This window comes from Oryctolagus cuniculus, chromosome 3 (genome assembly GCF_964237555.1).
Source record: "Oryctolagus cuniculus chromosome 3, mOryCun1.1, whole genome shotgun sequence".
NCBI classification, from domain to species: Eukaryota; Metazoa; Chordata; class Mammalia; order Lagomorpha; family Leporidae; genus Oryctolagus; species Oryctolagus cuniculus.
In genome coordinates this window covers 28,167,891-28,194,704 of record NC_091434.1, presented here as the reverse complement: position 1 = coordinate 28,194,704, position 26,814 = coordinate 28,167,891, and the positions used below count along the sequence as shown (strand labels likewise).

The 26,814-nt window shown below is 37.1% G+C and overlaps 1 protein-coding gene across 7 annotated transcripts in view; it reads right to left on the bottom strand.

Annotated features, from left to right (window-relative positions):
- ERBB4 (erb-b2 receptor tyrosine kinase 4) overlaps window positions 1–26,814 on the bottom strand; it is a 1,263,146-nt gene that overhangs the window by 52,395 nt on the left and 1,183,937 nt on the right. For all 7 annotated transcript variants that reach the window (XM_051849160.2, XM_051849161.2, XM_051849158.2 and 4 more), the window contains 2 exons: window positions 5,245–5,400; window positions 2,195–2,270 (listed from right to left, as the gene is read on the bottom strand). In XM_051849160.2, the coding sequence (XP_051705120.1) occupies window positions 2,195–2,270; window positions 5,245–5,400 (232 nt within the window). The remainder of the gene's footprint in view (window positions 1–2,194; window positions 2,271–5,244; window positions 5,401–26,814) is intronic.

Sequence of the window (26,814 nt, the reverse complement as noted above, 5' to 3'; positions counted from 1 at the left end):
CTCTGCTATGGCCTGGGAAAGCAGTAGAAGATGGCCCAAGTCCCTTGGGTCCTTGCATCTATGTGGAAGACCCGAAAGAAGCGCCTGGCTTCGGATAAGTGCAGCTCTGGCCATTGTGGCCATCTGCGGAATGAACCAGTGATGAAAGACCTTTCTCTCTCTTTCTTTCTCTCTCTCTCTCTCTGGCTCTACCTCTCTCTGTAATTCTGTCTTTCAAATAAATAAAATAAATTTAAAAAATAGAGTAGATGCTCTCATATCTCTGTCAAAACTTCCAATTTAAGCGTGAAATAAAGCAATTAAAATCAAAATAACAGAAAATATCCTATAGAAGTATATAAACACACACATAAAAAAAACTTGAAACATCAGAATCACCACTTCTTTCTATAATAATCCATTTACTTTGTTGTGGAGATAATAATATGTAGTTAAGCAAGGATGGCTTCATGTAAAAGGAAAACTTACTAAGAAGCATACTCAAAACTTACATTGCAATTCCATAATTTGAAGATATTCATATTAGAGTTGATTCATATTTTTATCAAAATAAAAATGTACCCAATGGTGATTTTCCATAGTGCTACAGTGTAAAAAAGTATATTTCTCTCTGCCTTCTAGAATTTTTGCCATCAATTATGATACATCCTAAAAATCTTAGCATGCCTTATGAACATGGGTTGATGACCCAAACAATGTTTCAAAATGGAGTTTTCTCTCTCTTTCTGTATAGTCTCTCTCTCTCTCTTTCATCATCATCATCATCATCATCATCATCATCATCATTTATCATTTATCATTTATCTTTACTGAATACTTTTGGGATTTTGCCACTCAACATGAGGAAACTATTATAGCCTGAATAACAGAATTTTCCCAAAAGACAAATGTTACTATTAAAAATATAATTGTTTTGTCCACATTTGTTTCTTTATTTCTTTGTTTTAAGGTCACTTAAAATTTGCGTATATGGGCCACCATTGTGGCACAGCAGGTAAAGCTGCTGCCTCAGATGCCAGCATCCCATATGGGCACTGATATGGGTCCATGCTGTTCCACATCCACTCCAGGTCCCTGCTAATGGCTTAGAAAAACAGCAGAAGATGGCCTAAGTGCTAGGACGCCTGTCGTCCAAGTGGGAGACCTGAGGAAAGCTCCTGGTTCCTGACTTCAGTTTGGCCCAGCCCTAGCCATTGCAGCCAACTGGGAAGTAAACCAGTGGATGAAATCTCTCTCTCTCTCTCTCTCTTTCTCTCTCTCTCTCTCTCTATTTGTCTCTCTTAATCTCTCTATAACTCTTAGATAAATAAATAAATCATTTTTTTAATTTGCCTAGAGCAGATTGCCACATCTAAGGGAAACTTAGTAGAAAATAGAAACAAAAACAAAAAATATATAGTACACCATATAATATCTATGTTATGATGATATATAAATTTCCATATAGTATCTGTTTATCTATATCACATAGTATTTACTATAACCTTTATCATGTAATATATAAATGCTAATATTCTAATCTGCATAACACATTTCATGTAATATATGTTTATTTTCTATGTATCATGTAATATCTACATATCTATAGTAGCTATATATATCTATATATTCTATGTATCATGTAATTTATATATACTTACTTTTTATACTAGTTTAAAAACTAAATTTCTCCAAGTATGCTCATGTCTACACCTCAAGCACATCATATTTTCTGTTTCTAAGCTGAATAGAACACATGCAGCTTTCATGGAAATTGTAGTGCCTCCCATGGCATACACATAGACAGAAAAATCCACTTTATTTAAATATTTTAAATAATTGTTTAAAATTAAAAAGGTAAACCTAAGCTTATGTTTCAATTAAATGAATTGTACCATATTTTAAATCCTACCACCACAAATTGCTACCAAAGCAGACCTATAGCACATAGCTATTAATAGATAGTTAGTAGAGATATTATTATAACACATTTTAAAGAACCAGGAAATTACAAAACAAGCAGATGCTAGAGTATTTTTTAATTAGAGAGTTAAGAGTTAATTTTAGAATATGACTCTTATAAAAAGAATATGATTTAGAATATGATTTTTATAAAAAGGTTTCTTTAATACAATAAAATATTTGGTTTAAGATATTGTATACAAGCAGCATATGTTTTCTTAAAATCGTTAATTCACAAGGAAGATTTACTTACCATAGCTCCAAACGTCACTCTGGTGGGTGAATTTCCTATAATGTATACACTCCAAAGCCATCCATTTGATTGGCATCTATTAAAAAAAAGTGAAAGTTTTATAGTATATAAAATGACTTCTATATTTATTTCCCAAATGTCAGTTTCTTAACTGACCTCAACTATATTTTTTGATTGTGTATAGATAAAAATAAAGAATATTTCAAAAAGTTCATGGAAATTGGAATTAAAAGACAAATTTTTTGGGGTGTAAAAGATTTTTTTAAATCTATTAATTTAAGGAGTCTTCAAATAACTCATGGGAAATCCATAGTATAAAAAATAAGCATGGATTTTAATTTTTTTATCAAAATAAATGATGTTTAGTTCAATTTTCCATGAATTCTTTGAAAACCCCCCATGTGCATATATATATGTATATATGTTAAAAATAGTATATATATATATATATATATATTAACATAAGGAACAAATAAATTCAGTTTTATTAAATTCAAGTGAATTAACTCAGATGTGCTATACTTAGCTTATTGAATAAAAGCTTCATAAAATGTGTAAACTAAGGAAATAGGAATAATTTTTATACCTCACAATGTTCAGTAATTAAGTTACTATTTAATATTATAAACAAGATATCAACTCTAAACGGCTAACTTGCATTCTTCTAAAATTGTGTTCCCGTTTTTTTTTCTCCAAAGAAAATAACATTTTTCACATTTTCAGTTATCCTTTTTCACACTTAGACACATTTTGGGAAACTTATACAATGAACTTTTTCTACAATTGCACCCTCACTTTCTCCTCTCAATATAATTCAGTCACTAAATTGCTTCAAGTCATGCATTCCAGAGGTAGCTTTGCTTTGTTCTCCAGCTACAAATGACCTCCCTTGTCTTGGTTAGCCAGAATTGAAACTATGTACCATTTCCAGAATAGGAACCACATAAAACAGTGTGAGAGAAATCAGCACAAATCCATCATCACTACAAGAAAAACAACTCAACCACATACCCTGCTCACGATGGGTCAGCAGAATGCATTTCAACTACGAAGGACAGCATTATATAGCTGGGAATATAATTAGGTTCTACAGAATAAAGATAAACACTTCTACTTTGCAGTTGAAAGCTGAAAACTAAATAGGCCTTTGAAATCATGAGGTTGGCTGCTCACCAAGGTGACACCAAGGTAACTCTATGATAGAATCATGGTATTCAGTGAAAGGGAACAGAAGACACATTGAAAATAATTTCCCTATGGGCAAGGAGTTAGCTGACTTTATGGACTACAGACATTGTGTTAAGAAGAAAGTGTAAATCACAGGTGGCTTGATAAAGATTTAATGGTTACCAGGCATTTAACGCGATAATGAATCTCGCTTTAGACAAACCTTACAGCTGCATGTTCTCGAGACAAGTGAAGTCATGTAATTTATAGATTTCTACATTTATGCAATCTTGTAGTGAATTTCAAAGCCTCAGTCTCAAACTCCTGAAATTTTATAGTAAACAAGCAAAATAGGCTAATAAAATCAAGGAAAATCAGACAACTCCACAAAATTGAACTTTTTTAAAGAAAAGTGTGCTATTTTGACTTGTGAAAGGTTTGAATACAAAGAGATATACAAGAGTTTAGGATAAAAATCAGTGTTCAGCATTTGAAAACCTAACATTGTAAAATATTTATAACATACATTTTGGACAGTCCATGATAAATATGGCTCATGATAAACATATTTATATGACATGTGAGTAATGTCAATGTGTAAGTTTATGAGTCACCATAGATCAGACTGTATTTGGATATTTCATTCTGCCTATCCAGACCTAGGATTCTCTAAAGCATCTCCATATGAAGGCTACTCTAACTGATTCACTAAGAATGGCAATCAGGGGGCAGCACAGCAGATCAAGCAGTCCCTTGCAATCCCAGTATACCATGCGAGTGCCAGTGTGAGTCCTGGCTGCAGTGCCTCCCATCCAGCTTCCCACTTACTGAGCCTGGGAAGGCAGCAGATTATGGCCCAAGGGTTTGGGTCCCTGCTACACATGTGAGAGTCCTGGAGGAATTCCTGGTTCCTGGTACTGGACTGGCCCAGGCCTGGCCGCTATGGTTATTCAGAAAGTGACCCAGCATATGGAAGATCTCTCTCTCTCTCTCTCCCTTTCAAACAAGTAACTAAATAAATCTTTAAAAGCAGAACAAAGCAAAAGAATGTCAAGCTGAGCAGAAACTCAAAGAGGAAATCCAAGAACTGAGGCATGGACTGAGGCCACATGGTGGTTGAGAGTCAGGAACACAGTTGTTAGGCAGATGCTGAGACTTAGCGGCTCTGTTCAGGTCCCTGGGGTAGAGCAGATTATAGTCTAGTGGACAAAGTTAGAGAACAAGGAAAACAGTAAACCATACACTGTGATAGAAGACAAAGAAAAAAAATGAAGCTCAATAAAAACAATCCCTTGTATCTGATTTAAAGGGATTAGAAGTTAAAAAGGTTGTCAATCTTCCAAGGAATTGTGGCGCCTTTCAGTAGCCAAGCTTCTCTCTTGTCTATGAAAACAAAGTGTGCCTCTTTATGAGCCTAAGTCCCTACTCTCAGACTGAATGGGCACTTCCTATGGTCCTGTGCTAAAGTTTAAGTTCTGGAGTTCCCAAGGATCCACTCACATATCTTCACTGGAGCTAACATGCAGACCACTTGGGTCCAGACAGGCACATGCATTGCTTTGCTTCAGTTACCTTTGAGAAATGGAAACTGGAGATATATCTACCCATAGATACATAATAAATACCTATCTACCTATGGATAGATAAGACAGATATCAATATAGATATAGAGGATATATAGTTCGATGATATAGATATATAGATATAGATATAGATACACACACATACACACACATTTGATCCTGGGCAGAAAAAAAGGCAAATATTAGAGGACTTTATAATCTCCTAAACCTCAGGCTCAATCATTTCTTCCCATAAAGTACAGAGATAAAATGCTATTATAGTCTGCTTTCAAACTATATCGCTCTCAAAAAGATACCTACCTTTCCTCCATCAGCATTATACTCTTTTTCATCTCCTTCCAAGAGTCTGGCCAGTCCAAAATCTGTGATTTTCACATGGTTTGGAGATTTTACTAAAACATTACGGGCTGCCAAATCCCGATGAACAAGCCGTCTTTCTTCCAGGTACATCATTCCCTGAAAAACAGCAAGTTCCCAACAATAGTTGGTTAATGCCTACATACATTTTTCCATATACTGAAAAGGAGTCTCTTAGCATTCAGTTGAAAGTGCTTGATTTCTTCAAGTGTAGCCAGAATACTGGAAAATTTTCAAAATACCAGAAAACCTGGGGGGAAAAAGCCAACCTCAAGTAGTTTTTGCCTTTCCCCTTTAAAGATGAATGAATTACCTGCACATGAGCTAAATGTTAGATCATTTTTTTCCTTCAGATTTGATATCTTTCCACAAACACTTTCATTAGTGAGGTGTGCAGGTGTCTAAGTAGATCAGCTAACAAATACTTGGACTGACCCACAAATTCCTAATCACTTTCTTCTCAGTAACTTCTGTTTATTGTCCTCTTCCTCATACATCCATTTCAAACAAATATACCTATCTATAATTTAAAAAACTATTTCACTCATGAAATAATAGCTAAAATCACCACTGTAAGTTCAGTAGAGGCCAGATAATTATAGAATTTTTATTAATTATGCACAGAATGAAGTGTACCCTAGGGGTCTTAAAAGTCTTTCATGACATTAGCAGTCATTATAAGAATTGCATAGTTTATAATGGCCCACAAATTAGCCTTTAATTTGCTGTCTTCATAAAATATATAAGCAAATTTAAAAATAAGATTTATTGATGATTGACAAAAGGTAAACTAGTTGGCTCTCACCCACAATATATATTATATATATGTATATGTATATTAATACACACATATCTTATACACTATATCTATATATATTTAGAAAAAATAATATAATCCATAGAAGTAATAATTATTAATTTTACTTCATCAGTAGCAAAACAGAGTTATTAAATCTTATCCTTAGCTAAATGTTTATATAACACTAAGGAAATAAACTCAGAGGCCTACATTAGGTTAGATTACAGTGAAGATATCTTTAATGAAGAGTTAGGGAAAATTCTATATTTGATGATTTCAATGATAAAAGTCACCATTCAAAAACAGATCAAAATTATTACAAAATGGCTGCAGCACAGTCTTCTGCCAATTGCAAATCAATGCTTTTGGCAGTTAACATTACAACTTCAGGGCTCTGATGGATTAATGGTTTCTGATATCAAAACAAAAGCTGTAGAAAGCAGACATATAAATCATACAGGTCAAAAAATAATGAACCGTATGCCCAGTGTAGTGTAAAGAGAAGATTGCTTCAAACAGCATCATGAGCCAAGCTCCATATAAATGCCCATTAAACACAGCCAATGGAGATAACACCTGATATGATCCAATCAGTCAGCAGTTAGGTGACACTGGATGTATTAGTGTTTTCTGAAATCAACTCACAAGTGGAATTTATGGGATTTTTGCCCTCTTTCCTGAATAGTGCTTTTTTTTTTTTTTTAACAGGCAGAGTGGACAGTGAGAAAGAGAGAGAGACAGAAAGAAAGGTCTTCCTTTGCCATTGGTTCACCCTCCAGTGGCCGCTGTGGCCAGCGCACTGTGCTGATCTGAAGCCAGGAGCCAGGTGCTTCTCCTGGTCTCCCATGGGGTGCAGGGCCCAAGCACTTGGGCCATCCTCCACTGCACTCCCTGGCCACAGCAGAGAGCTGGCCTGGAAGAGGGGCAACCGGACAGAATCTGGCGCCCCGACCGGGACTAGAACCCGGAGTGCCGGCGCAGCTAGGTGGAGGATTAGCCTAGTGAGCCGCGGTGCCGGCCTTGAATAGTGTTTTCTGACTACATCAAAATAGACATTCCTAGAGTAAGATAAATTGAGATGATATAGCCCTTACATGACTTTAAAAAATCAAAAAACAAACTTACTGCTTGGAGATAAAGCATCTTCATGTCTCCTCAAATAATTTTGTTCTTTTAAGAAATGTCCACAAGACATTCATTATTGTCTGTCTTACCATATTCATATCAGAATATGGAAAGTGTGTTGGTATTAGGTTAATATTCAGATCCACACACATTTATAGAACACACACTAGCATGTACCCATTAAAGGTATTTGATCTCCAGTTTTCTAGACTTGCATCAGGAATTCTGTTTTTATCATTTATAATACTCCTCTGCCTTCTTCATGTATGAGTAACTGACTCTTCAACTAATTGATGCCAGAAGTAATACTATGAGGAAAATATTTCCAAGATATGCTTATAAAATGACATATGAAACATAATGAAAGATTATCCTTGGTGATTGATTGAATAATGAAGAAGAGTAAATTGAGAATGATTCTGCTTTATTTTTTACTTTCATAATTTAACTAGATAATGATTCCTTGAGTTAAATATCATACTATGAGAAATATCACTTATGTGTTTTTTAAACATATTCAGCAATAGTGATATATATTATACCACTAAGGAACCAACTCACATTCACTATGAAATTTACACTTGATCTTAGCCAAAAGGCCGAGAAGTGATCACTATGAAATTTTAGATTGTGCAATGGTTAGAATGCTTATATCTCCACCCATTCATATTTTAAACCCTAACACCCAAAGTGATGGTATTTGCAGGTGTGGACTTTGTGTGGTGAATTAATGAGAGCATCAGCCTTCTTAATGGTATTAATGATCTTTGAAAGAGACACCAGACTGATCTCATGTTCTCTCAATGAAATAAAGCCATAGTGGCTATTAACAGCAAGGAAGTGGGTCCTCACAGAACACCGAATTTACCAGTTCCATGCCTTGCTGTTTCTAGCTGCCAGAATTGTGAAAAAATAAATTTCTGTTGTTTATAAGTCATCTAATGCATAGTATTTTATTATAGCAGATTAAGGTACTCTAATGGCCCATTCTATAACACAAGCAAAACTTCAAAACTCCAATAGTCCTTTGATACTCTACACACAAAACCTCAGCATGTGAGAAACTACCTTGAACCTTAATACTGTTTGTCCAGAAAAAGTGTCTTTAAAAATAATGAGAACTCACTATAGGAGGCTAGGTGAAAAATCTCTGCAATATTTCTCTCCCCTAGCTGATCATCACTGAAAGAAATAAAAACAGAAGCTTCTACATCAACAACACCAAATCATCAAAATACATTTGTAGAGTTGCTTTGTAACTAGAAAACATGATTGTACAGATGGATGCTTCCAAGTCAGTAATTATGATTGCCACCTCAAGTTCTACTTTCACACCCTGAATAAGTGTTGAATTATCTGTGGATTTCTCACAATGTATTTCTCTGCATTACAGTCATTAAGATAGGATTTTCTTACTGGAAGATTTCTAATGAGTCACATTCTTTGATAGATCCACCAATATGAAATCACTCTAATTTAAAGTGATGGAACTGAAGAGGCACAGAGTTATTAGAAATAGCAGTGAAAAAATTAAACCACATGAAGTCCCTGGAAGTTTAAAGATGAATAAAGAGGAGTCATTCATTGTAGTTAGAGGGATGATGACTTGTTTGGGGGAAAAAAAGAACCCTCATACTCTGCCCTGTAGCATCCCCCATGTTCTTTCTAGTCCATCTCAAGTAGAGTAGATTATGGGAACATTAATACCAACAATAAACATAGCTAATATCAACCCAATGCTTAGGACACAACAGACACTAAATGCAATGCTTCTACTTTGGTTGGTTAGCTGAATCCCATTAGTTTTGCACTGTTTGCATGCCATTTCAAATACAAAAATGCCAAAATTATGAGAAGTGGAGTTTCTTTCTCCAAACAACCTAGGTGGGAATTGGTTCCTTGCTGTAGGACTAAACAATTGAGCCTATCTCTTCTCATCATGGGCAACAGAATAATACAGACACATAGAAATTAACATACTCAGCTGTAAAAGATCCTAGTGGTTTCATGGGGAAAAAAATCTGAGTTTTCTATGAATTGAAGGCTGTAATGCAGGTTATTGAATTTATTCATATTTAACATCTAGTTAAATTATAGAAACTCTTATAGTTTCAAAGGAATTTTAATTGTATGGTTTGGAGACTCCATTCTTGCTCTGGCCATAGGGAAAATAAGGTTGTTGGAACTGGAATGGATGTAGATTCTACAGTCAATTTCTTGGTTCAAACCCCAGTTTTGCCATATTGTAGATGTGTGGTCCTAAGTAAATTATTTAACCTTTCTGTTATCATTTTTCTCCTCATTTAATAAACACAATAGCATCTATCACAGTTTGCTGTGAGGGTTAATTAGCATGCATAATACACTCAAATACTAACTGGCATATAGTAAGCACAGAACATACAAACCTTGATTATTGTTCCACAAATAAATATCAACCATCTGAGAATGGACAAGAATTGCTTTCTCTCATTAACTTGAATTGCCTCTTTCAGAAAATCCGTGAACCTCAGCTAATACATCACAGTGGGTGTTCAATAAACATTTGCACATTGTGATAAATATACCCATATCCTGCCCATCGTGATTAATATGCAGATACACATTTCAGAATTATTGTTATTCAAAGTGTTATTTAAATCCTGGTTTTCCTGAGGGAGCTGTCATATAAGGAGAAAGAAAAAATTGGGGGATGTATTAGAAGATTTTGTGCTCTCCAAAAAATATATTTGATTTCAGGAGTTTAGTGAAGAAAAACGTCATGGACAAGATAGATGTAAAAGTCTTAATAGATAGTGAGGTGAAGTCTCCCAAATTATCTGTCACTAATCACCCAGAACAAAGGCAAAGTTTCAGTGGATAGGTTTTGGGTGATATTTTGTATACTTCACAATTCACATATTACAGCCCAATTTTATTATAACTGCTAAGAATTTACCATTACGAGAACTATTCAAAATTTAACATTTTTCATACCTTCTAGGGATGTGATGTCTGCAAAGATATGCATCACATATATACACACTAGTTAGAGATGGTCAAATTTTATTCTTGATCTTCAGAAATGCACTTTGATATAAAACTCAAAGAAATTTTTATTATAATTGAATTTAACATTTTAATATCGTTCAGAAATAACTCACATATAGGGCTCCTTGGAAAAAAATCAATGAGTGAATTGATTTTAAAATATTGGTATTGGTAAATACCTGGCAATGACCTTCTTACAATATTATGATATTTGAGTCATAATCATGTAGCAAAAACGATCATTATTATGTTTTAATTCAATGTGAAAATGTATTCTTCTCAGCTGCAGGAAGCTACATAGAGTCAAGAGAGACAAGACTATTTCTAACAATAAATATTTGCTTCTCACATACTTGCCATGTGATAATTTGATAATTTCATCAAATACATGTGTAGAACTAAATAATTTGAGTTGCATTAGATTCCACTGGGCTTAATCTATGAAGTTAGCAAGAATTCACTTGTTTCTGTGTTCACTCAAATGAGCCAAGCATTATTAACATAAAGGTTCAGGAGACCTAGCTTCATATGAAAAGATCCCCTCTTTTATACCTGTCCTTCTAAAATCAATTCTATTCCTGAAGGGAAATAAAAATCCTCATGTATAAGCATGTTCTATGGAAAAAAAAAAAACTTTTAGAGTGAAGTAACTGATTTTACACAAATCATGCATGAAGGATAACCAAGGGGGCTCTGTAACTGAATCAACAGAGAAGTCTTTTCAAGCAGCCAAAGCTGGTTTGTGGCAGAGTAGAAAGCACACAGAACTGATCATTCAGAGATGGAGAAGTCCCAGGCAAATTGCTAACTAAGTTTATGACCACAGGTACTCATTTCACTTCTGCTATAAAAGTGACAGATTGGCCTAAATGCTCTCTGAGGTTACCTCTAGCTTTAAAGTTTTATTCCATGATAGATGGAACTGTAAAATATATCCATCTGAAATACTAAATTGTGGGCCAATAATAGACAGAGAAAACCATAAAGAGATAGAGTAGATGTCTCCCGTCAGGTGTTTACTGAGAGCCATGAATGTGTTCTGGTAAAACTCATTTTAGCTCATCCTAGGTTTAAGATATCAGATGCTAGAAATAAACCCTGTTTACTTACTTTCTGTTTAATCCTGGTCAATTTACAGAGTACTTGTATGTTTCACTTTTCATATTCATTCTACGGGGATAATGATAATCTCTACCCTGAGGACTGTTTCAGGATTCAATGGCTCAATCATTGTAAAAACACCTAATATACAAAATATTCTGAGGTACCATGTATTCATTAAACAAATGAATAACCTGAAATCCATTCTTATTCCTGAAAATGTAATATGATAGCTCTAAGGAAAAGAAAGGCAGTCAGCTGAAACACTGCCCATTCCGCACAGTCAGATATAGTAATTTCTGATTCTCTTTCTAGTTGTTCCTGTTCAGAGTTAGAAAAACGGACTCATGTGGTTGTTCTGGCCTGGCTTAGAATTAATACCTCTTAATTCTTATACTTGCACCAACAGCTGTAATCTTGTTTTAAAGATTTATTTTTATTTATTTGAAATACAGAGTTACAGATAGAGGTAGAGAAAGGTAGAGACAGAGAGATGAGAGAGAGGTCCTCCATCTTCTGGTTCACTCCCCATATGGCTGCAATGGCTGGAGCTGAGCCAATCTGAAGCCAGGAGCCAGGAGACTTGGACTATCCTCCACTACTTTCTCAGGCTCATTTAGCAGGGAGCTGGATAGGAAGTGGAATAGCTGGGACTCAAACTGGTGCCTATATGGGATGTCAGTGCTGCAGGCTGGGGCTTTAACCCGCTGTGCCACAGTACTGGCCCAACAACTGTAATCTTCAAAAGACTTGGTTAGGTTATAGGCCTTAAAATGATTCTGAAATCTTGAGAATAACCTATTTTCTGTCATTTAAGTCATAAGGAATGAAAAAATATTATTTGCTATTTGAAATATGTTTTCTGCAAATAATCTCAACATGTTTATATGCGTATGTGCACTCGTACTTGCATGTAGAAGATGCTATAGTTTGCTGTCCATAAATCTCAGCACCGAGGCACCCATACCCTCAGCAGGAAATGCTGGCTACTGATGGCTCTTATCTCATTAAATCTGTCTTGGGCTGTGACACTCAGTCCTACCACAGAGGGAGCTGCTTTGCTGGAGTTATCGTCCTCTTACCGGAAGCAGTCCACAACCATAGGAGGCAGTGATTGGATAAAGTATTTACAAAAACATTAGCCCTTTATACTACTGTGAATAGTTATGCCAGGTCCATGCTTCTTAATGCTATTGGATGAAGCCATATTGCAACTTTCTTGTAGCTCAACTTTTTCCTCTATCCCACACTGTTTTTCTCAGTGCCTTTTAGGTATTCCCAAGGATATTTGCAAAAAATGTACTTCTTGCATGCAATCAATCTCAAAGACATTTTTGGGAGTCAACCAAAGGTAAAATGTCTAATTTTTTTAAATTTTCCTTTAGGAATTCAGGTGGACAGAGTGTTCAGCTAATCATACTTCATAATTCATACATCAGTTATCATAGTTCCCCTGTAATCTCCACCCAAATTGCATTCTCTATCCATCATAATGGAGTTTTGCATTATTTTAACACATGATAGCTTGTGTATTGTGATGTCATGCTTTACTCATTTTTTAGATTTAAACACATTGGTATAAACAATCCAGTTTCTGCTTCTTGTCGCATTAAATTACACATACAACTAACAGACATGTACACATATATAACACATCTCGGCACTGTCGATTTAAAAACTGTCTATTTAAAAACTCATGAGCACCAAATATTCCTCCATCTCCTTAACACAACAAACAATGCTGAAATATACCATTGTGTAATGCTGTATATTCACTCAATAATACAAACAATATGCTACTCAATATTAATTTTAGCACAGGAGTCTAGGTAAGTAATAACAGAAAAGTCATCCTACAAGAATACCATGGAGAGGGTTCCTGCTAATTAAGGACACTGAAATATAAACATTATTGTATCTGCTCGCATATACAAAATGAGTAATATTTACTAAGTACTTACTTTGATAGAGACTGCTCTAAAAACTCTGTATGTATGGACTCACAAGGACCCAAAGAGATTTATATTACTGTCATTTCCATTTGAAGATGAGGACACTGATGTACAGCCAGAAAAACTTATGTGCCCAAAGGTGATAGCTGGTACATGATGAACAGTAGCAGAGCCAAGATTTGTGTGCACCAGCTTTATTCCAGAGGCAATAATCTTAACCATCTTGGTATATGACCACATATATAAAATCATACTCAACAGACAATCCAACCATACATGAAACTAACAAAAGAGAGTAGCTATAATGGAATGACTCATACACAGTGAATGTCCTCAGAATTCAGTGAAGACTCTTGCACATGATACACATTCTTTAAAAGATTTATTTATTTATTTATTTGAAAGTCAGAGTTACACAGAGAGAAAGTGAGGCAGAGAGAGAGGGAGAGAGAGAGGCTCTCCATCTGCTGGTTCACTCCCCAATTGGTCACAACGGCCGGAGCTGTGCCGATCCAAAGCCAGAAGCCAGAAGCTTCTTCCTGGTGTCCCATGTGGTTCAGGGGCCCAAGACCTTGGGCCATCTTCTACTGCTTTCCCAGGCCATAGTAGAGAGCTGGATCAGAAGTGGAGCAGCCAGGTCTTGAACCGGCACTCATATGGGTTGCCAGCACTGCAGGCGGCAGCTTTACCCACTACTCCACAGCACCAACCCCACATGACACACATTTAAGGCTTATGAACAAATCTCTTCAGCTTTTCTGGGTTCCCCAAAGACGGTGCCTCCTGAGGTACTTTAGAAAACAACTCTTTGTGATTTCAGCCATGTATCTTCAATAATGTGAAGACTGACTGGCATTTAACTGGCTTTCAATACACACTTTTGGCTGAATTAAATGAACCCTAAGGCCAAAATTTTATGTGGCTGTCCAGGAAGTAGGACTTCATATTTCAGTACAGGTAGAGCACATTTAAAGTATACAATATTTACGATAGGATGAGGGACAGCAAATGCTGCAGCTTTTAGGCCAAACCCCAAATGTTGCTGTCAGAGCACCAGGGACCTAAATGGAGGTTCCATTCACAGATTGCTGAGGCTGGCAGAGATAATGGAATGGTTTCTTCTTATCCTCACCATTCTCTTAAGATTTTTCATTTATGATTTTTCACAGGCTTTTGGAAAATCCCACTTAAGGACAGCCTTATTGGGAATTGAAAGCCCTCTTAGGGAAACCAAAGAGCAAAATAAATGAATAACATCAACAACAACAGTGAAAGAACAAAAAGGTAAAATAAGCAGCATGTATGAGAAGCCTCTGCTTTCTTACTAGATCTATTAGGAGTAAAAAGTTCATTGCCTGGATCAAGAGAATACCAAACACTTAACAGTTTTCCCCTCTCATTGACCTCTTGCCAACACAATTACAGAGGGAGGAGTGAATCGTGCAACATCCTCACTCTCACAGGGAAGTGTACTTAAAATGGATTACTTCTGCTCCTTAGGCAGCAGATCAATAAAGATGTGGATTGCAATGAGAGCAGAGATGTCTGTGGGTTGTAGTATTTATCCTCTGTGTCTCTTTAGAAATTAATTAAAAATCAATGAAGTGTGCAACCTATTAATACAGCAACCACTAGATTAACAGATAAAAGCTGCACCTTGCTTTGAGCACACATAATGTGCAAATACACCCCAACAGTATAGGGAGGAGATAGAATATCTGACTTGTTAGTCATAATCGAGCAGAAACAGATCAGTCATCCTGTTTTACATGGTTTCATGAAATTGCATGGTACTTGTTAGAAAAATCGTGAAGCTCAGTGATGGGCATATGTACAAATGTACTTCATAAAGACTGTGGAGGGGAGCATGGCTAAGACACTGAAGGGATGCTTGCAGCCCATATTGAAGTGCCTGACTCAAGTCCTGACTCTAGCTCTAACCCAGTTTCTTCTTAATGAACACCCTAGGGGGCAGCAGGTGGTGGCTCAAGTACCACCATGAGGAAGGCACAAATTAGGTTCTGGGCTCCTGGCTTCAGATTCACAGCAGATGGAAGATTCTCTCACTCACTCGCTCTCGCTCTCATTTGAGTAAAGTAAAATTTAAGAAAATCTACTTTAGGCCGGCACCATGGCTCACTAGGCTAATCCTCTGCCTACGGTGCCAGCACCCCAGGTTCTAGTCCCGGTTGGGGCACTGGATTCTGTCCCGGTTGCTCCTCTTCCAGTCCAGCTCTCTGCTATGGCCCGGGAGGGCAGTGGAGGATGGCCCAAGTGCTTGTGCCCTGCACCCGCATGGGAGACCAGGAGGAAGCACTTGGCTCCTGGCTCGGCGCAGCTTGCAGGCTGTGGCAGCCATTTGGGGGGGGGGGGGTGAACCAATGGAAGGAAGACCTTTCTCTCTGTCTCTCTCACTAACTCTGCATGTCCAAAAAAAAAAAAAAAAAAAAAAAAGAAAAAGAAAAAGAAAAAGAAATCTACTTTAAAAAACAAAGTTTATAGAGAGATGAAAGATAAGTCTATTTTGAAGCAAAAATTGTGAAACCCATATTTTTTTCCTTTATGTATTTATTTGAAAGGCATAAACAGAAAGTCAAAGATGGAGATACAGAGAGAGTTACAAGGATCTCTCATCCATTGGTTCAGTTCCCATATGCCCATAACATCCAGGGATAAGCCAAGCCAAAGCCAGGAACCAGGAACTCAAACCCGGTCACCTAAGTGGATGACAGGGATCCAATCACTGGAGCCATCACTAGCTACCTAGTCTACATTTGCAGGAAGCTGGAATTGGGAGTGGAGTTGGGATTACCCTGGCATTTCAATATGTGATGCAAACATCCCAAAAGGTATCTTAACTGCTACATCAAATGTTTACTCTGCTTTTTTTGCATAATCTGAAAATTTCCATGAAATCTTTTAAGATACCTTACATGTATCAATTTCATTTTTATTTCATTTCATATTTTTGTCTCAAAATAAAATTATTTTAAAACCTCATTTTCCATGTACTACCTGTTGAAGTCCCCTCATATATATAATTTTCTTTCTTAAGCCAATTATACCCAATTTTATGAAATGTTTTTATTACAAAGCTAAACTGCCATTATACAGACCCAAAGGATTTGAATAACTGTTTTACGTATAGTTTACTGATTTAAGAGTATAGGCAGTTGTGCTTATTTTTAACTTCGAACTATTTTTGAATAAATATCTTCCCATGAAAAATGTTAAATTCTTAGAACTGTAAAATAAAGGTTCTTATGTGATTTGAAATAACTTGGTGTCCACAAACGGGGCTGTAGGTTCTGCCTCTGTCTTACGTGCATGTCAATGGACCTGACCCACCTAAAACCTACCTAGCACATGAAAAATTCACAATGATGCTGCCCACATATTTCTTTCTGGAAGCACCAAACTATTTCCCACATACTAGCTCTGGCCCACGCTCTTCTTTCTCAATTCTATTCCTGAACCACAGATTCCAGTTTTCATCACAATCAGAGCGCAAGCTCATTTTGATGCCCTTCCTTGTTTCATCCTTTTGCTCTCATACAAAATTCTAAGGTCTTGGCTCTGCTCCCTGAATACAGGCTAAGAGAAAGAGATTCCTATTTTTTTTATCTTTGCTCTTTTTCTTCTTCTCCTTTTTTTTTTTTATTAATTTACTTGAAAGGTAGATTTACATGGAGAGAGAGGGAGAAAGATAGAGATCCTCCTTCCTCTGGTTCACTCTCCAAATGGCCACTGTGGCCAGATTTGTACCAATCAGAAACCAGGAGCGAGAGATTCCTCTGGGTCTCCCGTGTGGGTGCCAAGGGCCCAAGGATTTGCACCATCCTCCACTGCTTCCCCAGGTGAATTAGCAAGGAGCTGCATAGCAACTGGAGAAGCTGGAACTCAAACCCAAGCCCATATGGGATGCTGGAGCTGCAGGTGGCAGCTTCACCTACTATGCCATAGCATCAGACCCTCTTTGCTTATTTTCTAGCCCAACATTACCATAGAAGGATCAGATATCAGCCCAAAACTTAAAATTATAATGGTCTATTTTTAATTATTTCAACTGGCAAGAAGTTGGAATGTGTTTTCTATCTTCAAGACCTGAAGATATACAATGCCATGGTAATAATATAAATTTCATTGTTCCTTGTCTCAATCTGCTTGCACAGTTTTTGCAGCTTCTTGCCCCTTGCAAAATTTATCCGGGTATTTCTGGGTTCACTCAGAGAGCTTCACAAGTTCTTTTTTTGTTCAGGAAGTTTCTCTCTTTTCTGCAGCCACCGAAGCAGGAAGTGTAGCCCTGTAGAAAACTGGACATCTCTTGGGGACCACTATCTCTTCATGCCCTAGAAGCTGAGCTTCTGATATTCAGATTGGGGGGGTGATGCATTTCCAATTTTCTCACCATGTAAGAGCCCTGCTGTTTTCCACGCAGCACTAAGGAATTGCCCTACCCTCTTCCAAACTTTGTGTCATATTCTGTCTCTGGTTGTATTAATAGCTATTCTTGAAACTCTGGTCACAAGCAGGCCTGTGTTATGGCACAGTGGGTTGAGCCACCACCTTAACACTCGCATCTCATACCAGAACAAAGTTTCAAGTCCCAGCTGCTAAACTTCTGATCCAGCTCCCTGCTATTGTGACTAAGAAAGCAGCTGAAGACACCAAGTTCTTGGGTCTCTGCAACCTATGTGGGAGAATAGAATAGAGATCCTGGCTCCTGGCTTCAACCTGGTCCAACTCTGGCCAGTGCAGCCATTTGGAGAGTAAACCAGGAGACGGACAATTTCTTTCTCACTCTGTCTCTCCCTACCTCTCCAGCACTCTGCCCTTCAAGTAAATAAAATAAATCTTAATAACAACAACAGCAACAAAAACTACAAGATTGCCCTTTTTATGGCCACTTTCCCAACCAGAATCAGACAAGGAATTTCTGTCAGAACTATCCAGACTTGCGCCACTCTTAGAAGACAATCACTATAAGAGCAGGAGGTATCTTTGTGTACTTGAGGTATTAATGGTATACAATTCCCTCTGCTCTCCCCCCACTCCACATCCTGACACGACTGCCAGGCAAAAGCAATAATTCATAATGGGAACCTATATGCTGAGAATCAGGACTGAACTAATAATTAAAATGTATTAGTAAAGTATAAAAAGATACAACAAAGAACAATTTCTTCAGCAACTTTAGCCACTGACTCCATAAAAGCTCAGACATAGTCTAGGAGGTGGGTATGAAAGACTGATCCATCCCTCTTCTCTAAATCCTTCCCCTTTTCAACCCAAATTCTTGTCATCATTTCCTCATCTTCCACCACCTGAAGCCCACATAGTTACATGCACAAATGTTTTTCCATGCATGTGGAAACCCACTGTTTCTCTCATGTAGTCTGAGAAAGTCCTCAAGCAATTGGACCCTGCTTGTACCTACAGCTTCTTTTCTTGGAATTCCTCAACTGAGCTCTTTCGTTAACTCAAGCTAAAAAAAATTTCTCTGGTCTTTTGTCTTTGTCTCTCTGTCTCTGCTCTGTTTCTGTCATTTCTAGCTAAAACCAACCACTGGGATTGTGAAGCATTATTTTAAAGTAACTTCATGGTGTAAGCTTAAATCAAAATTATTTCAGAAAATAGAAGGAATATATAAATTAGGCTGCACCTCCTGTGCTCAAACTTTAGAAATGTTATATAGCATGTTGTCCAATGCCAGCAGTTTTAGATGAAGAGTGAAAAAAAACCCTCAAATACATCCGAGTTCAGGTGAGCACTCATCTACTGTCCTGATTAGTTTGCCACACTATTTTTAAGAGAACTGAACATCACAGTAAATGAAAGAAGTAAAAAACTATGTTTTAGCTTCCTCAAATCCTAAAAAATAAAGATTTTCATCTGACTACCTCTCATTATTTTGCTCCAAACTCTTATGGATTGTTTACTGCCCAGAGCTGAGTGGTGTGTTCCTTTTGAGACAACATAACTCACTTTGATCCTTTTCACGTTTATGAATTCCATCACATTTTAGACAGTCAATAAATAGCAGCTGATTGATTGCTTTCCTCCTCTCTCTACACCTATCTATTTATATTCACTCTTTCTGTTGCCTTTGAATCACCAGGTTAGCAAGAAGGAAATCTCAGCAATAATAAATGTACTATCAAACAAGAAGTCTCACAACAATCAAACTAAGGAAAGAGGAAAAATTAAAATATGTAATATTATTATAGTAACAGTCATATATTAACTCAAGATGATTTTTATAGTGTCCGTTTTTTTTTTTCATATAAAACATCTTTTGATTTTCAGGGGTTATCTGCCAATGCGTTATAATTTGCTTACTGAATATTTTTAATTATAAAACAACCTTGGGCTTAGGGGCTAAATAATATCTGCTTCCCTATAAAAGTAGGGAAATGAGAGTTGTTAATGCACACTTCCAAGATGGATTTTGGAAGTTTTTCTTTCCTTTAAATTTCTTCTTCATTTTGTAGATTTAGGCAGCTCATATCTTGTATGGGAGAGTGCTGAAAGCACACATTATAAAAATCATGTTACAAAAGGTCATTGTCGGCCCATTCCTATCCACCTTTGACAGTGGAGAGGATGTAGAGAGCAGTAATAAAAACACTGGTCTAGGACAAGACACCCCAACTTTCAATATCAACTCAGTCACTCATTATGTGGAGCTATGTATATGTGAACTTAGGCATGTAATTTTCCCAGTTTGCCAGTCCCTGAACCCTTACAACGGAGGTATTGTATTAGACTGTTGTTAGAATTAAATTAGTTACTAAAGAACAGTGGCTGTCAAGAGTTCATGTAAACACTCGACATTGATGATTGTTATTATTATTGTCCCTTTGTCCAGTACCCTGAATTATAGATGATTTTTGATTTCCAAAGCTTAACTTCCCAGTAACTTGCAATTTTCTCAATCATCCCAAGACATACTTTTATACTCAGAATCCCAAAGATCATCTATCAACTGACAACCATATCCCCTTGTGTTACTGTCTTCCCTACAACAGTTTAATTCTATCAACCTTACCATTTTTCAACTTTGGTTTTTGTTTCTATACTTCCATTTCTTTGTACAGTTCTCTGAATGACATTCCACTTTGGTGTTCAAAAGAAAAAGATGAAAATGGTAAAAAAAAAAAAGTTCTCATAAAATTAATATAACTAAGACAAAGAAATCACTAAGGATGCTAAAACTAATATATCTTTATCCTCAACTGGACAATCACTGAACCTAAGCGAGATGACTACATATTAATCTTAAGAACAGAGCCGGCGCCGTGGCTCAATAGGCTAATCCTCCACCTTGCGGCGCCGGCTCACCGGGTTCTAATCCCGGTTGGGGCGCCGGATTCTGTCCCGGTTGCCCCTCTTCCAGGCCAGCTCTCTGCTATGGCCAGGGAGTGCAGTGGAGGATGGCCCAGGTGCTTGGGCCCTGCACCCCATGGGAGACCAGGAAAAGCACCTGGCTCCTGGCTCCTGCCATCGGATCAGCGCAGTGCGCCGGCTGCAGCGGCAGCCATTGGAGGGTGATCCAACGGCAAAGGAAGACCTTTCTCTCTCTGTCTCTCTCTCTCACTGTCCACTCTGCCTGTCAAAAAAAAAAAAAAAAAAAAAAAAATCTTAAGAACAAAATGTAAGTAGATAGAAAAAGCTACAAACACATACTACACTCAAAGTTAAAAAGAAAACAGATATGTTACTCTGAAGATATTTATAATTGAATCCCACTCAATATATAAATCTATCATTTATGTTTAAGATTTTTTCACTTTTTTCTCTTTTAGGCATATATTATGTGTAAAAATGGGGAGTAACTTATACTTGTCTTTGGGTATATCCATTTCATTAGGTTATCAGCTACTTAAAGAAGCATGAGGAAAGACCAAGTATTATTTATTTGATCTTGATCATTTTCTAGCTGTTGTGCTCATAACATATATTATGTATACAATTCACTCTCAGTATAGTTGAAAAAGATAATGTTTCCCTACTTCTCTTAGCAATCATCTATTGAACAGCTTTATGTGCCGGGCACTATACTAATGGTTTTGAATAGGAAGATGATATGACATTTCCTTCAAATTGCTCAGAGTCACGTGCGAGAGACTGATACGGAATGGATATGCTTTGCTAACTCCAAAACTCTGTACCCATGTGGAGGGGTAGTGTGTCGCTCCCCCTCTTCATAGAGGAACGACACTAAACCCTGCCTAGGCTTCCTATCCAAGTCACGGCACCATTATGTCGCTCCCCCTCTTTGCGGAGGAACGACACAGGACCCTGCGCTGTTCTTTTGTCTGCTCGGCCCTCCGCGGGTTTGCTGCTGGTTCTTCCCGGGTTGGTTACCGACCCTTCCACCTCCGTGGAAGGGCGGTTCCCCCTGCCACATTCCCCACTTCCGCGGGGGAGCGGCACACCGCCGGCCGGCTCTCTCGGGGGCTGCACAGGTGTTCCCCTTAGATGTTCCTCTTAGATGTTCCTGGTGCATGCTGTCTCTCTCCTCCTTTATAGTCCTCTTCCACCAATCCCAACTCGGCTGCCCACACGCCAAGTAAGCTGCTCTCCTCCAATCAGGAGCAGGATCAGCTCCTGGAGGTCATCACTCAAGTTGGCAAGAGGCAGCTACGTAGAAGCTGTTTTCTCCTCTCCCAGCGCCATATTGTGGGAGAGCAGATGCATAGAATAAGTCTTAATTCCAGTAACTTAGTCTAGTCCGAGTTGCTCCCAGTTGCTCCCCACAGTAGTGAGAACTATAAAAGGTGATTAAGTTGTTAAAACAGATTAATGTCATCCCACAGGACTGGATGAGTTCTCATGGGAGTGACTGAGCTCCTGCTTTTGCTGCACTGCAAGAGCAGGTTGTTTTCAGGCAAGGTGGCCTTTCATGTTGTGCCTCTTCCACATGTTTCTGCTTATTCTTTTACTTCTTTTATGTTATGTTATGATGCAGCACAAGGCCCTCAACAAATGAAGCTGAAAAACAAATGAAGGCATCATGCTCTTTTATTCCCAGTCTCCAGACTGTGAGCTAAACAAATCCCTTTCTTTTACAAATTACCCAGACTGAGGTATTCTGTTACAGTAAGAAAGCACATTAAGACAGAGGCAGACACAAATAGAAGATGTAAAGGAAGTATTCAGAAAGTACAGAAAAAGAAGAATGAACAAGGTTGGGGCCGACGCTGTGGCACAGCGTGTTAAAGCCCTGGCCTGAAGTGCCGGCATCCCATATGGGCACCAGTTCGAGACCCGGCTGCTCCACTTCCGATCTAGCTCTCTGCTGTGTCCTGGGAAGGCAGTGGAGGATGGCCCAAGTCCTTGGGCCCCTGCACCCATGTGGGAGACCCAGAAAAACCTCCTGGCTCCTGGCTTCGGATCAGCACAGCTCCGGCCATTGCAGCCAATTGGGGAGTGAACCATCGGATGGAAGACCTCTTTCTCTCTCTCTCTCTCTCTCTCTCTGTCTCTCCTCTCTCTGTGTAACTCTGACTTTCAAATAAATAAATAAATCTTAAAAAAAAAAGTGGGTGACTACAGAAGAGCTCACAGGAGAGAAGGAATTTGAAATTGATAGTAATTGAAAAAAAACTTTTCTGCTATAATGCAAAAACTAAACAACATTCTAGATACTGCAAAAAGCTCCAAAAAAGACTCCTAAAAGGTAATATTAAATACATACACCATAAAGTTCTATGAGGATGGGACCTAAGCCGACGGGGCTAGGAGCACCATAGTAAACATCTAACTTAACTGTTACTACCTAACATGACACACAAAGCAGTTACTGAACATTTTGATACAACAAATTGACATAATCAGATTTGGCAGTTGTGTAGGGAACAGACAAAAGCAAAGGACATTAGAAAGAATGAGGGAGACCAATTAGGGACTAAAATACTAGTTCAGAGCTATGGCTTACCGTATGACTAAATCAGTAACTTGGAGAATTACGTTTAGGTTGACAGTAGCAGATAGAGATGGAAGCGTGTCAGTGAAAACATGCCAGTAGACAGAGTGAGATAACTCAGTTTTTCCAGGGAAACACAAGAAATATCTCATTGTTAAAAGAATGTGTAATAGAAAAGTAGATTAGCAAATATGACCACAAATAATGTCTAGAATTGTAGAAGAACAAACACAGAGTGTACTGTGAAGTTGGACAGGAATCAAGAGAGAATTTCAAGATGAAACTGGTGACAGAATCAAGACAAAGGGAAGTCAAAAAGGGTAGCTGAAGAGAGATCCTTGCATTTGGAAATGGAAATATAGGTGGTTTGCTGGAATTTCTGTGAACTCAAGAGTAAGTAGATTTATAAAACTGTGGTCAACAAAAAATTATATTCTTTTTAAACGTATATGAATGTATATATGGCCATTTTTGAAAAGAAAAGATAAGATTGGGGTTGTTCATCTCCTGCCCTCAGAGAATTGATATGTTTATAGGATGCAACAGAATCAGTGAGTCAGGAGAGAGAGACTGATGATGCAGGAGGAGAAGAAATGATGGAGAAATGCCCCAGCAGGATTGAGGTCAAGGGTGCAGGAAAAGAGGTGGGCTTGGTCAGAGAAGGGAGACACAGTCTCTGAACTGGCAACAAAGGAAAAGAAGAAGCTGGAAAGAAGCAAAGGTGAGGAAGTTCATGTCTTCTGTCATTGTTTTTCTCAGTAAATTAGGAAACAGTCACTTATACTGAAAACAAGAGGGAATACAAAACAGAAACAAGGTTGTTTCATGTGGCCCATAGGACAAACATTGTTCTGATTTCAGTATGTGCACCTGCAAGTTAGGTGTGTGAAGAGACTGGGAAATAAGGCTATGTTCTATGGAACACAGTAATTATTTCAAAGAATATTGAGGGGCAATGTAAGATAGAAACCATGTACTTGTAATTGTTTCACCTGGCTTGAGTGTTTTATTGTCTTCAAAAGCAGAGAAATAGAGAAATTGTGTATTGGGGTTCATTTAGGGAAGGGTATTAGCAGGTATGTAAGACAAGAAGACAGATATAAGTATAAATGAATAAAAGCAACTTTGTAGGAATAAAAAGTTAGAAAAACTATTAGAAGAAACTCGGAATGATTTTGGACATTATCATAAATTTTTAAGTTGGTTTCTTTTTCAAAGTCTTTTTCACTGTTACCAGGAAAAACACAGGTTACAAAATATTTCTTCTAAACTTTTAAAAATAAAATCAATACCTTCAAGAATCTATTTTTAAAATGTTACTTATTAAAATCAAAATGTGAAAATATCACATTATACTTGCATAGCATCAGGTAAAGAAGTATATTCCACAAACAATGTGACAAAAAAAGAGACTTCTTTTTTTTTTAATCAAATGAATAATCCATCTTTTATTTGATTTACCTTAACAATTTGACTTCCTACAATTCCTCCTATATTTTCTTTAGAAATAATTCATGTCTCCTACCTAATTTAATTTTCTGCTGTCATATGCTTTTGAAATAATTCAGGATAGCACAATAGACATTTAGCTAATAGGACCTGCCTGTAAGAAAACTACAGACCCCCAATAAACCACTGAAAGGGTAGTATAAAGAAACAACATGCACACATCATGGAACTGAACAAATAGATTTCATGAAACCAGTGACCCTGGAGTACAAAAATCAGTGGGTTTATTTTGCTGTCAGAGTGAGTTTATTTGCATCCTAACCTGACATTTCTTTACAATTAAGATCATGTTTGACAAAGCTGGACTACCTTTCCACAACTTTACAGTATTCAATATCTTTTTAAAAACATGTAATGCAAGTTTAACACTTTTATCTTCTATGACAAGACTTAGCTCAATCTGAAATAATCACTGTATTAACATTTTTTACCCATTCAAATAGTTCAATTCGTTATTACAGAAACAGCAAGCATCCCCAGCCTGTCATTAATTCCTACCGTTTTAATTACAAGAAAAAATAGTCTATGGAAGGCTTTTGTGGATAATGGCACTGTAAACACAATCTTATGCAAAGATATGAAAATAAAACAGAGTATTTTTTTCTACGTCAATATTCAGGTAGAAATACCATAATTTCTGGCTAGAAAGATGCTTGTTATAATGTTTCTTTCTTTGAATTTAGTCACAAAGAGACACTGCTTGGAAGCACATACTGCTTTCAACTATTTGGAAACATATGACGGCTGTATTCAAGACCAACATTTTTGTAAAGCAGTTCCACATCTACTAGGACTTAAAATAATTTTTTAACTTCTCTCAAACCATACTTAGTTCCTTTTTCTGTTTAGTGTGATTGCATATAAATGATGGGTAGCAGCATTAGGAAATTCAGGCTATTCAAATCTTAAATTTAAGTGCTATGTAAGATTTACTCAGAAACAAACACCACCTTTTGAGTCTAGTAATTAGTAGAATGATTAGATCAGCATCTTTACAAAACTAAATACTTTATTAGAATCTTTGTTGGGGTCAGGGAAATAAGAGGAACTGTATAGTATATTTTGTTTAGGCTAATTACAACCACTATTATTTTTAAGCTTAATAAGAATATATTGCTAATGGAGATTCATTTGAATTTTCTAGACCAAAAGTGAATTTAAATCCAAACAATACCGAAGGATAACTAACTTTGGGCAAAGTATTTGAGCAGCCACCTGGTAATTTTCTAAGGGTGACAAGGACAATTTGGTATGTACCCCCACTCAACCTCCTCCCCACCTGCACACACACATGCATGCAAAGAGAGAGAGAGTATGTGAAAGAAAGCAGAGAGAGAATATCAATGCAGCCTTGAGAAATGCTATAGGAAGATACAAAGGCACAGATGGAGGTGGAAGATGAATTCTGAATGGAGAAATCAGCAATGTTTCTTAACCAAAGTGGGACTCAATTACACCTTGAAGAATGAAAACAGTTTGGAATTTTAAGTAGAGCTATAAATACATTAGAAGCTCACCATTTATTCTTTTAAGATTAAACTCTAGGAAAAATGTTTTCTCTAACAGCAATTATTTTAATAAATGCTTAAAATATTGATGTAGATCTATCTTCTGGATGTGAGACAGAAGTCAGTTCACTAAAAGATATACAGTACTAAGAACTCTAGGGGATTAAAAAATAAAGATACCCTTCATATTACTACATTTAAAATATTTTTGGGCAAGCTACACAATCCAATTATTTTTATTCAATATATTTCAGTGTTCCCAAATAAAAACAATGGATATATTTTTAACCACTACTCTACTTATACTCTAACATCAATTTTAATCACTTTTACAAACTAAAATTTGTTATATCTGAATATGAAGTCACTTTAGTAACTATCAGTGCACATCTCATGTAAAGTCTGCTTCTGATAAATAATTTTTGATTTTCTGGTGATAATATTTCAAATTTATACAGAACCATTTGGAAGGACTAGATAGAATTTATATTAAAATCAAGTTGCATTTTCATGTTGTAACAGTATTGTCTTGAAGAGCTTTGCATGGCATAGTGTTGCTGA